General features: G+C 44.6%; 1 protein-coding gene across 2 annotated transcripts in view; it reads left to right on the top strand.

Annotated features, from left to right (window-relative positions):
* The window catches only part of Dip2c (DIP2 acetate--CoA ligase C (putative)), a 228,832-nt gene that overhangs the window by 156,943 nt on the left and 59,751 nt on the right, over positions 1-12,138 (top strand). For both annotated transcript variants that reach the window (XM_090318795.1, XM_090318794.1), the window contains 3 exons: positions 248-373; positions 2,947-3,156; positions 11,108-11,242. In XM_090318795.1, the coding sequence (XP_090174921.1) occupies positions 248-373; positions 2,947-3,156; positions 11,108-11,242 (471 nt within the window). The remainder of the gene's footprint in view (positions 1-247; positions 374-2,946; positions 3,157-11,107; positions 11,243-12,138) is intronic.

Genomic DNA, 12,138 nt, shown 5'->3' with positions numbered 1-12,138 from the left:
CAGCCAGCATTTGATTATGCAGATTCTATGATTCATAAAATTAATAATTAAAAGGCTGTGCATGAACGTTAAACGTTTTCTGGGCTTTCTAGCTGACAGGATGAACTTCTTTCCCATCTTCCCTACCGTTTGTCTATGCGCTTCAGTAGGGAGGTACTCTGCCTGAGGGACAGGGGAGAAGGAGCGAGGCCGGAGCGTCAGGATCATGGCTGAATGCTGCAGTGACTGGATTCCTTTTTGGTTTTAGATGTTCATACGGAAGCAGTCCAAGCAGCTCTTGCTAAACACAAGGAAAGGAAGATGGCTGTGCCTATGCCTTCCAAACGCAGGTCCCTGGTTGTGCAGACCTCGATGGATGCCTACACACCCCCAGGTGAGAAATACCCACTGCTTCTGCGGCTTACTGCTGGCCACCATGGTCTACAAAGAGCCGGTTACTAGCTGAAAGGCGCTGTCTTAGCTTGCAAAGGAGGAGTGCTGCAATTTAGATTTTTATGAACCCAGAAGTCCCCTACCCCGTAGGCTAGTTAAATTATCTTTGGAAAGAAAAATATTACCTATGCTATTATATTTGCACCTGTATAAGTAGGCATTTTTTTGCATTATCCATGAAGATTCAAATCTAATGATCATATAGGAAAGCGTTACATGTACCTAAAGTTGAATATTCCGCCTAACTAGATTGGTATATACACATATCCCAAAGCCTTTATAATAAAACTATACTGTGTTGTTGTATTGTTGAAGAAGTCAAGTCACTGGACAGTTAAGGCAGGGGCCTAGGTCAAGATTAAGCTGTGTCCAGGAAGGGCCAGGCCTGTTTTTGCAGGTCAGAGGTCTTTCACATTTCCTTAGCTCTGCCACTGCAGTACAAAAACAGCCCAGGCTACAAAGCCTGATTCTACTGCTCTCCCAAGCTCTAATCTAAATGACTGAAAGTAGGAGTCTGTCTATTTCTGTGACCATATTCTGTGGCCCATTTAGTCTCTCATAAAATACTTGTTGCTGGGTATTTTATAAAGAAGAGAAATTTTCTTAGCTCTCAGGTCTGGAAGGTCAAGGCCATGTATAAGCACAGCTATTTGGGAGGCAGAAATCAGAAGGATGGCAGTTCAAGGCCAACCCAGGGAAAATGTTAGTGAAATTCCATCAAAAGCCAAAAAACCCCTAACAAAACAAACAAAAGCAAAAACTGTGCTTGTTGGTGCATACCTGTCACCCCAGCTAAACTGGAAACTCTAGCAGGAGGTTAAATCCAAGGCTGGCCTGCACAAAAATCCCAAGACCTTACCTGAAAAATAAAGCAGAGGGGCCTGGGGACATTTCTCATACAGTAAGGTCCCTGCCTACTGAGTGTGAAAGTACAGAGCATCCAGAAAGAAAGGAAGAAAGAAGAATGTGGCTCTTGCCTGTATGTGGCTCTCTTAAGGCCTGGCTGTGTCACTGTATTGCAGGCTGCACAGTGGTGGAAGGGAGTCTACAAAGGAGAGTGCCGGAAGGTAACTGCACAAGAGGCATGTTGTTCCCTTTCTGACAGCTTGCTTCTTCAGGAACTAGGTGGGGTCCTGCAGGAAGTATTAGTATTTCTTCTGAAGGAGCACCCCATGGCCTGGCTAATTACCTTGTATTTTGTATACCCTATTTCTGGAGGGTTCTACCACCTCCCGATGTTTATTCACTGGGGACCAAGCTTTCAATATGGCAACCCATGGAGGGACAAAGTCAAAGCACAGAAGCTCTTTTATTCACCATCTAGCTGTGCTTAGCTGTGCCCTATGTATTCATGACTATTTGAACAAACTCGTAGCGAGGCTATCTCATCGGTTTCCCTTGGTTGCTGGAAGCAGTTGTGAGAACAATGTTCAGAGAAGGTTTCTGATGTTTATCTGCGGGACATGACTGGTTCTCACCACACCTGGCTGGATATTGCTTATAATTATTATTATATTGCTTATAATTCCTTGTCTTCATAGCTGCTCAGATTCCATCTTCCTTCTTGACATCTCACATAACTCATTTGTAGGTAGAACCCTAAGTATCCATACACTGAGGTTCAAATAAACAAATATGCTCATAATCCGTTCTTAAAACTTGTTAATTGATAAAACTGTTCAGTGAAAATATTTCCATTAATTTCAATGAAAAAAAAAGCTAAATGTGATTTTTCTTGGCCCAGATTGTCCAACTTTCAAAAATAGAAGATGAAAATACTTCATATACTAAATGAATATTGTAGTTTGAGCATGAAGTGTAATGTTCTAGAAGTTTATGATATGTCCCACCAGGAAAGGCAGTGACCCCATGTGTGAAGAGGTGGGGTCATGTATTAATTCTGATGCAATGTCTTCATAAGAAACTCAGTCTAACTTTTTTCTTTTTAAAGGTTTGTTAGTGATATTAACTGTGCAGAGAAGTTCGTGGCATTTCTCCACACTCTTCGATGATGTTTAAATTGAATTCTTGCTTTATCAGTATTTCTTATAGTAACACGTCATTAAGGAGGCACGGCGTATCTGTGTTCACATGAAGCCTAAAAATAAGTTGCAGCTCAGAGATGCGTTCCAGGATTATTAAGGTCTACACGCAGTCACACCTTGAAAACAAGGGGTGCATCTGTCTCTTAGGAAGTGCTACCTGTCCTCATTCAGGAGATGTGTGCAAAGAAAACATAAGCTTCTTCCCTGCCCACTGTACTGCATTCAGGAAATTGTTCAATGCCTTTGTCCAGTATGTTAACGTCAAAACATTTACAGAGTATTTAAGGCATTGTTGTCCATAAAAGTGACCCTCGTGGGGAAGAAAATGTACCCTGACTGCAGAGTGGCATAGTGTTTCAGGAGTGTGGGAACCGTCCCTGTGGAGTTATTGCAGGAGGTGAGTCTGTGTTGGCAGTGCCTGGCGGCATTGAGATGGGGGCTTTCACGAGTGACACTGTCTTCCACACAGACACCTCTTCCGGCTCAGAAGATGAAGGCTCTGTGCAGGGCGATTCCCAGGGCACCCCCACCTCCAGCCAAGGCAGTATCAATATGGAGCATTGGATCAGCCAGGCCATCCACGGCTCCACCACCTCCACCACCTCCTCCTCTTCCACGCAGAGCGGGGGCAGCGGGGCGGCCCACAGGCTGGCAGATGTCATGGCCCAGACACACATAGGTGAGTGCATTGGCAGGGGTGTGTGTGTGTGTGTGTGTGTCCATCCCCATCACGACCACAGCAGCATCCAGTGTTTTCTTTACATGCGTGTCCTGGCTATCGACTCTGTCTGACAGGCGCAGCTCTGTGCTTCACGCGAACAAGTTTCTGGAACTCTCACTCCTCCCGATGTTGGGATTTCAGGAGCTTTCTCTTCCTGAAGGAGTACATTTGTATTCACAAGAGAAGCTTCTAGCCCTGTCTGCTCACTTTTTCTTTTTTAATCTCATTTACACTAAAATATGCCCCTTCAGAAGTTTTAGTGATGCCAGTAAACAAGACAGGATTGTAAAACCGAGTTGCCATTATCCTGGGCATGTTTTAAGGAGCTGGGGAGTTAGGGACTTAATGTCTGTTGTCTAATGCTGTTTTCTGCATAGCTGTCCCAATTTCTTAGGCACCTCACGAGATTTTGTGTGTAGGTTGGATCATAAGGGAGGCTTTCTGGTTTAGGAATAACACAGGGCTGAAGCATTGCCCTGATATTTGAATGTAGAGAAGGAGAGTAAATGAGAATTAGTATAGGGAAGGGGTGGGAGGGTTTTGGCTGGGAGAGTGGTCACAAACTATGGGTAAAAAATAGGTATGTCCTTGAGTCTCTAAAGTATTTCAGTTCAATGTGGCATTACTACATTTCAGTTGAACGCTGCCAGGAACATACATGATGGCCCATGAGCTTTGGTAACCTCTGTGTAAAATCACAATAAATTAACATTAGACAGAAGTAAGTCACGATCAAATATTTTTAGACAGTGAAATTTCTTCCACTGTACATGTGTCTGAACCAAGTCTCTATCAGCTGTATCTGATGTTAGCTGAGTCCCTGTCTGCTAAGCATGGGGGTAAGAGACCACCTCACCTTTTTGGAAGCTTTTGGCTTCCCCTTTTGTTCAGTTTCAAAGAGATACTTAGAAGCATACAGGGAGGAACATGTGTTTTTGAACAAATTAATTACTGCATTCAGTTTTCCCTTTGTGAGTTTACACTTGGAATACTGGAGGAAATTATAACGTGAAGAATTAAATTTATCCAAACTATAAAAGGTTACATTAGTCATGTATATCAAGGCTTGGTGTAACCTAAATATAACTCCTGGGTATATGACATTTCAGTAATTTCTCATTTGGCACAAATATAAGTTCCTAGAATATCTGTTGGGCTTTTCTTTTCTTTTTTTTTCCTTTTCTTTCTTTTCTTTTTTTTTAAGTATGATTTTTTTTAAAAGAAAGGAATGACTAAATAATGGAATCTGTTGGGACGTGAAATACTTTATTCCTGTGACCAAACAAAAGAAGCGAAAAAGTCAAAGTTGGGAGCCGTTGACCTTTTGTTGAGAGCAGGGTTTTGTATGTGCTGGAATGTGTAAAGGAGCTCAAGGCAGAACAGTCTCTGAGTTGCATTTGTGGAGACCAGTGAAACATCACCTGGGGACTGCAGAGAACAGAGGAGAAAAGCAAAGGAGTCGAGGAACATGCAGTCTCCCCCAAAGTGGCCCTCTTGTTGCTGCTGAAGCGAAAATCTCAAGTCCACTGTGTGTTATTCTGCAAATTTCCTCCCCGTCTTCCTACCCCCCCCCCCATCTCCTCCCTTCCCTTAGACCCATGAGATCACCAAGTCCAGTGTGTGAGATCTGGTTGTGCAAAAAGCCAAGCCTGGCAGCACAGGTGGAAACTCTATTGACTCCATCCAGGCGACTCTCTCTCTTTTTAAGAAACCAACTTACTGTTTTTATTATCTGTAAGTCACGGAGTTGCCATTTAACCAATCGGTTTATGAATACTGTGTGTCTCAATCAACGTCACCAATTTCAACATTCTCACCCACTCCTCCAAAGTCTCACCTTCCTTCACTTGTAATTTTGTAGCATATACATTAATTCCTCACTGCATTCCCCCCACCCCCCTTCAGTTGTCTATCCCTTGACCTCATTCCCCCTTTTACCTTCAGGCTCCTTGGTATTTGTTTCATTGAACTTTGGCCTTGCTTTTCTAAGTGTACACTACTTGATTCCTTGAATCACTTGTATACACTCGCATACCACCCATCATATTGACTTATACATACAAGGGAACACATGCTACTTTTGTCACTTTGGGTCTGACTTAGTTCCCCTAACATAATCTTTTCCATTCTATATTTTTACAAATGATACAGTGTCATTCTTTCCAATGGATGAGTAGAATTCCACTGTGTGTGGACACCACAGTTTCTTGATCCATTCTTCCACTGAGGGGCACCTGGTCGGATTCCATAGCTTGGCTGTGGTGAACAGTGCTACAGAGGGTGTGGTGATGCTGGTGGCAGTGTCTTGGTTTGTTATCTTTTAGATAAATGTCCTCGAGCAGAATTGCTGGACTTGAGGAATCTCTGTACTGCTTTCCAGAGTGGATAAACATGTTTACTACCCACAGTATAGGAGGGTTCCCATCTGATCAAAGCCTTCCCTGCCAGCGTCTGTTATTTACTGTTCCCTTTCTTGATAATGGCCATTATAACTGGATGAGGTCAAATCTCAGGGTTGTTTTTACTTTTGTTCCCTTTATAGTGAGAGATGTCGCTTCTGTGTCTGTTGGCCATTTTTACATTTTCTGAGAAGACTCTTTTTTTTTTGCTCATTAGTCCATTTATTAATTGACTTTAAGTTCAGGCATGGCTTAAGAGCTAGGTGACAGCTATGAGTTAAAAGGATTGGGTGTAAAAGGCCGTAAATTCAAACTTTAATACCTGCATTAAGGTATCTATGTTTTAATCAGACCTTCTCTTTATCTCAAGAACTACAATGACTGTGGAACATTACCCGAACGTAGTATTTATTCAGATCCTTAAGGGGTGGGAACAAAGCCTGCCGGTACATCACTTTCTTAGCTTGCAGGGGAACCTGGGTCCCTGACTCCCCGCTAACAACACCAAAAAACAAAACCAAAACACCTATACAACAATAACAGCCGTAAGGGGAGGGTTTATATCCTAAAGTATTAGTATCAAAAGTTGAATATTGTAACTGTAATAGCAAGTACCTTTCAAGGGAATGTTTTTAAACCTTAAGAAGTATATTAAAGTAAAATAATCAGAGTAAAATAGTATCTGAATTATTTAGCTAAGTAGAAATGGAGAAATTGACAAGACAACCCATATTAGTACATTTCTACTCAAATAAAGCAGAAATGATAACATTTTTATTGCTGCGTGCTTAGATGTTTGCATGAGCTCTTAGTTTTCAGCTCCAAATACCTTGGTGAAAGCCTCTACCCTTCTGATGATGTTGTCACAGTAGGTATTATGGTGTTTTTCATTAGCTTAATTGCCGTTTTCAAAGTGGAATTCTAGAAATTCACTTGACATTGGTGCTACTTTCAGTAGTCTTACTTTTATTTGCAACCAAATTCTCATCTGACTTATTGCAACTGTCTCTTCCAAAAAGAAAGGACGTCAGCAAGCGACCCACACCCATCCTGAGACGTATGTAATCCTTACCGCATTAGCAACGACTGTACGCTTTGATTCTAGGTTCTGTGGGGTTAGGGGATTTGTTGTGAGAAGTTACTCTTGTTTATTTAGGTGAAATCATTCCCAGTATTCCTGGTGCCTGTTCCAAACCGTTACAGTCCTTCCAATCCCACGTTTGTATTCATGGTTATGTTGGTGATGAAACCAACATGGCTGGACTCTGCCTTACCTGCCCTCCCACTTAGGACATCCTTGCTGTGTGTTTTCCCTTTAAGGAGCAAGTGAGGTCTTATTTTGGGCTCTGAGGCCCCTGTGGCTCCTGAGGTAGCCATTTGGCTCTGCTGTGGGAGCACAAAAGCAGCTGTCACACAAATGAATGTAAACAAATGGACACGACTGTGTGCCAGTGAAACTTGATTTATACGAATGGGTGGCAGGCAAACACCTACCAGCCTGTGTTAGAACTTCAAGCCTCTCTATTACAACAACAAAAAAGCATTTGATAGCAGCGTCAGCTCTAACGTCAGCTAACACCAGATAGCAGCCTCCGCTCTGCTGCCTGTGCACAGGCAATGCACAGCTTGTCCCCAGAGGTCAGGGGCCTGCCGAGGACCTCTCTGGTCAGCCCCAGATCTGTGCTTTCTGTTCATTAAGCCCTATGGTTCGATAAACAGGTCTCCTCTGCCACATGTCTCATCAGTATCCACACTCTGAGGGCTCACAGGCCGTCACCTTTTCCTTGCTGTCCCCGGCCCCCTGTTGTGAGGCCTCAGGCCTGGACCTGTCTCTTTCCGCCAGAAAATGCTCTTGTGGTTTTTCATCTTTCAAAACCTGATTTTGCTCTTGTTTACTCTGACTTTATAGAATCCAAAGCATGTGTGCCGGGTCCAGAATTACCATGACCCTTCCTACGCTCTACACTCTGTTCTGCAGATTGGTGTTCCGTTCTGCAAACCGTGCCCCCTTGACCTGTTGGCCTTCCAGCCACAGTCTGTTCCCTTACACCCAGCTCTCCTGTGTTTAAGAGCATTTACCTTGAAAAGGAGCAAGTAGCAGGGCAGAAAAACCCAGAGGAGCCCGTGGGCCTTGGCAATGATTACCGTTTGGATGAAGGACCTTAGGGTAGCAGGTCTTATTTCCTCAGCCTCGACAAGGGCTCAGCAGTAGCCATCTTGTTTTTTTAGATCGCATCTTTATAGCAAGGACAGTCAAGATCGGAGAAACTACGTGAGTCTGAGAAAGTCAAACCTGACTCAGAACCTTGGCTGAGAAAACATTTGAGGGCAGAGCCACAGAAGCCTTTCCCAGCCTTCCTTTGGTGGTGTAGTTAGTGTGTAAGTGGGTTCATGTGAAAATCTGAAGAGCAATTAAGACTCCCTAGTAGCAGCATTGCGTGTGTTCGCTCAAGCACATGCACACACAGAGAGATGGGAGAGAGGGGGGTCACCCCTGGATCATTATTAAAGGAAGATCTTTAGTTGGCTTTAGTTAGATCTTTAGTAGGTCTTTAGCATTTTTTTTTTTGGCATCCTAACTTAAGCAGCAAGCTAGATCCCCTTTATATTGTAGTGTTGTCACCACCAATCCATGAAAGCCAGTGGAAAGAGGCGTCTTTCAAAGGAGAGTGAAGATAATTTGAAGATGGAAGACACATTTGTGCAGCGAGCACTCGAGCTGCTCAGGTCCTAGCGGCCCAAGGAGGCTGGAGGGTGCAGCTGCAGGCATCGCCAGGCATTCTCCGGTCTTCCTGTCCCATCCCAGATTCCTTTCCCAGGAGTCGTCTTTGTCTAGATCCTGTCTGAGGTAGCCATGTTTCTGGGAGGGGGGAATTTACACCAGCAGGGGTGAGGTTGGTCACCCCAGGCTCCAGTTTGAATCCCTTTGTGGTTTTGTCACCATCCACATATTAGAAGGGGAATCTGCAGGAAAGGCATTAGGATCTGGATACCTGAGCCATCTGCCTTGAGAATGTGGGAAGTTCACCTCGCTGCTTCACTCACTTCCATTGCACGTCCTTTTACCTCATCAGACTACACCTGGCCCGGAAGTGGGGGCAGCTGGCTTGGCAGGGTAGTGCGCTGAAGGCCTCTTTAACAAGCACTCCCCTTTCCGGTGGATGCGTATTTCTTCCTTGCTATCAGTGAATTCACTGCGGGACAGTAAGAAGAGGACATGTTTTAATATGTGAAGAATCACCTTCCTTCACGCGCTTTATAAAGCCAGGCGTCAGACTACCCAGGCAATCTCAACCTGGAAGGCCTGCCAGTGCCCTGAAACTGGTCGTGGCCAAGAAATAGAAATGGCCACGAAAGCGCTGCGTGGCTGGAGGCATCCCAGAATGAGAAGAGCTTCCTGATACTCAATGCAGTCAAAAGAGCGTGCAGATGCTGTGTTAGAAATGATTGGGCCTGACTGCGATTAATCAAATAAATTATGGCTAACCAAGAAAAAAAGGGGGGGGCAGGGAGTGATGGCTCACATCCCCTTTCAAACCTTCCTGTGGTATATCCCTTCCAGTCTGGAATCTCAGGAATCATGTCTGCTGAGGGTGATGGAGCTATGAGGCCAGCTGAACTGGAAGCCACAGGCATCCGTCTGGGGCCTGTAACCTTCAAAGAGCTCCTGATACGTATGTGTGTGCATGCGTGTGTACGTGTGTGCGTACTTCCTGGGCCTCAAGTCTTGGAGACCTTGAGCCTGTCCTTTCAGCTGGACCAACTGCTTCCTACTCTCAGCAAGACCTTTTGGAACATCTGCTTCTCAAAGGAGGCGCAAACCCTGTGAACACAGGTCCCTGATCTGCATCTGCATAGGCGTGCTCATGTGTTCCTCCAGTGATCCCTGGCTCCTGGCAGAAGCCAGCTCTGGTGTATTCCTTATCCTACAGGTCAGGTATATGTGAAGACACTTTACAGCTGTCAGTATTCCTATTTTTCAAATCACTACACACAGTGGAATCTCTCTGTCCCCTAACTTTAGCATTAGGGAGCCCTGCCTTGTGCAAGACCTGACTGGATAGCCCCACCTATGACTTCCCTTGACACCAGTAAAGACAGCTCACCTTTTAGCGGCTTTTGTTTAAGATGGCTAATTTCAATTCCGCTCTCATCACAGCTTAGCATCTGTTGGGCTTCCATTTGAAACACCAGCGCTTGGAGAGCACACTACTTGGCCACGCGGCAATGAAGTTCTAGAAAATTAGATCATTGTGAAACATGAACCAAAGTCTATTTGGCTGATGTATAGGAGGCTAAATATAGAGTCTGAAATGCTAAAGAGGCAACTGGAATGATTCTTTTTTTTCTTCCTCTTCCATTCTCCATATTGACCTGGTGGTGTGGGCTACCTTCTGCCTCTCCCTTCTGACACTCGGCTGTGGTTCTGTCTTGTCCCTAGTACAGGCACTCCTCTGGACTGGGATCTAAGAAATTGCCTGTAAGGGAATATATTGGTTTGCTCCAGCTGCTGTAACCATATACACAGAGAGGCTGAAACACCAGGCATTTACATTCTCTAGTTCTGGGTGCTGGGATTCTGAAATCTAAGAGGTTGACAGAGTTGAGGCCTTTCTCCCAGGCTCCCAGGGGTACCATCTTCTCCAGGAGTCACCACACGGTTCTCCGCTGCACAGTCTGCATCCTTATCTCTTCTCAAAAAGACACCAGTCATGGTGGAGTGTGTCCACACCTGTGCCATCATGTTAAGTGAACCTGTTTCGGTCCCTGTCCCTTTCTTGGGAAACGACATGCTGAATGGTCCGTTTAAGGGCCGGGCCACCTACTATGCTCTGCAGACACATCCCAGCATCTGGTTGGACATGAGCAGCTGCTTTACCACACAAACTTGGGCATTCCTTTACACATTGATACCCCTTCTCATGTTTTTGTCTCCATTTCCCTTCCCCCACCTCCCCTCATCTTTTCTGAAACTTATTTGTAACCCCCCAAAACAGTGCAGTCATTTTTGCAGCCATTTATGTACATGTGTACAGCCCTCAGAAATTTGTCACCTTATAGGTATGTGCCCAGCTGACACCCAACAAGACCACGTTAGCCTTCTTGTTTCCATTCTGGCCATTCACAAATGTCCTTTTCCCAGCTTGTCTAACACTTTATTTTTTCTGCATTGTCTTTTCATTGATGCAATTTGTTCTACGCAAACCACATGTGAGGGCGGGCAAGAAATGCCACTTTGAGCAACACAAGGTAGTATGTTCCTGGCACATTGAACAAACAACACAAGCTGATCTCTAGAAGTGTCTGTCTGCTAGCCTTAGCAGATCAAAATGAGCACCATAGCGCCTATCCTTAGAACTTACGATGTAGAAAAACCCACTGACAGTCTGGATTAGGCATACTTGCTTGTAGACGAGCATTCTGAGGACTTGGCATTTTTGAGGGCCTGGTGCTTAGCTGTCAGGGTAACCAGCCTCTCCCAGGAACCCTCACTCTGTGCTTCTTTACAGAAAATCACTCTGCACCTCCTGACGTAACCACATACACCTCAGAGCATTCAATACAAGTGGAGAGGCCACAAGGCTCGACCACATCCCGGACAGCGCCAAAGTACGGTAATGCTGAGCTCATGGAAACCGGAGACGGTAGGTCGTGCGGCGAGGATGCGTGCGCTGTGTGAACTCACTTGCCCGCTTGCCTCTCTGTGCGCAGGCTCGTTCTTTCTCATGGCATGTATTCCTTCCAGAGACACTGAATCTTGCTCATCACATTCCTCCCACAGACGGTGGCCTAACCAAATGAAATGCAAATGCTTTCCAATTCGGCCAAGAAGTTATTTCTCGTAGGGGAAAAAATGCAAATGTTGCAGAAATGCAGTCATGAGAAGAAGAACTTTTATAGGAAACTGATGTGTTTGCTGAATAACTCATGCTGGTTGAGTAATTGTGAGATTATAACACCAGTGTGTAGACCACGCGTGGTATCTTAAATGTAAACCAGAATAATTGACAGATACGGGGAGTATAGTGGTTTAAACTTTGAAAGAAAGTTTGTTGTATTTTTCTCCAAACTGGACAGAGTATTTTGTTTGTTTGTTTGCTGTTGGTCACAGGGCTTAAACTCTGGGCCTAGTTGTTGTCTAAGTTCTCTAGCTCAAGGCTAGTGCTCTATCCCTTGAGCCCCTCCTAAGTAAATTCTGAATTGTGTCTTCTGTGGTCAATTGTCTCTCAGTGTGTGTCACCCCATGTCAGATTCTAAGTCATCCCCAAAACCTCCTGGGTCAGAAGCCCAGAGAGAGCCCAAGGATTGGTCTCCATCCATTCGAATCAAATGAATAGAAAGTATTTAATAGGCAAGTAGTGTGTTCTTACCCCGAGTACTTTCACCATATGTTCAAAACTGAAAAATACAGTTCAATTCTGAGAGCACTCACTCAACAGTAGGGAGATTGTGTATTGAGTTTTAAAATTTTTTGATAGGAAATATTTTTTGTTCTCCGGTCTATTTCTCCCAAATGTGCTTGCTCTGGCTGTGATGGTCG

Source organism: Megascapheus bottae, chromosome 26 (genome assembly GCF_031878675.1).
Source record: "Megascapheus bottae isolate mThoBot1 chromosome 26, mThoBot2.hap1, whole genome shotgun sequence".
Lineage (NCBI taxonomy): Eukaryota > Metazoa > Chordata > Mammalia > Rodentia > Geomyidae > Megascapheus > Megascapheus bottae.
Note: the sequence above shows the minus strand (reverse complement) of the source record. Positions and strands in the feature narration are given on the sequence as shown.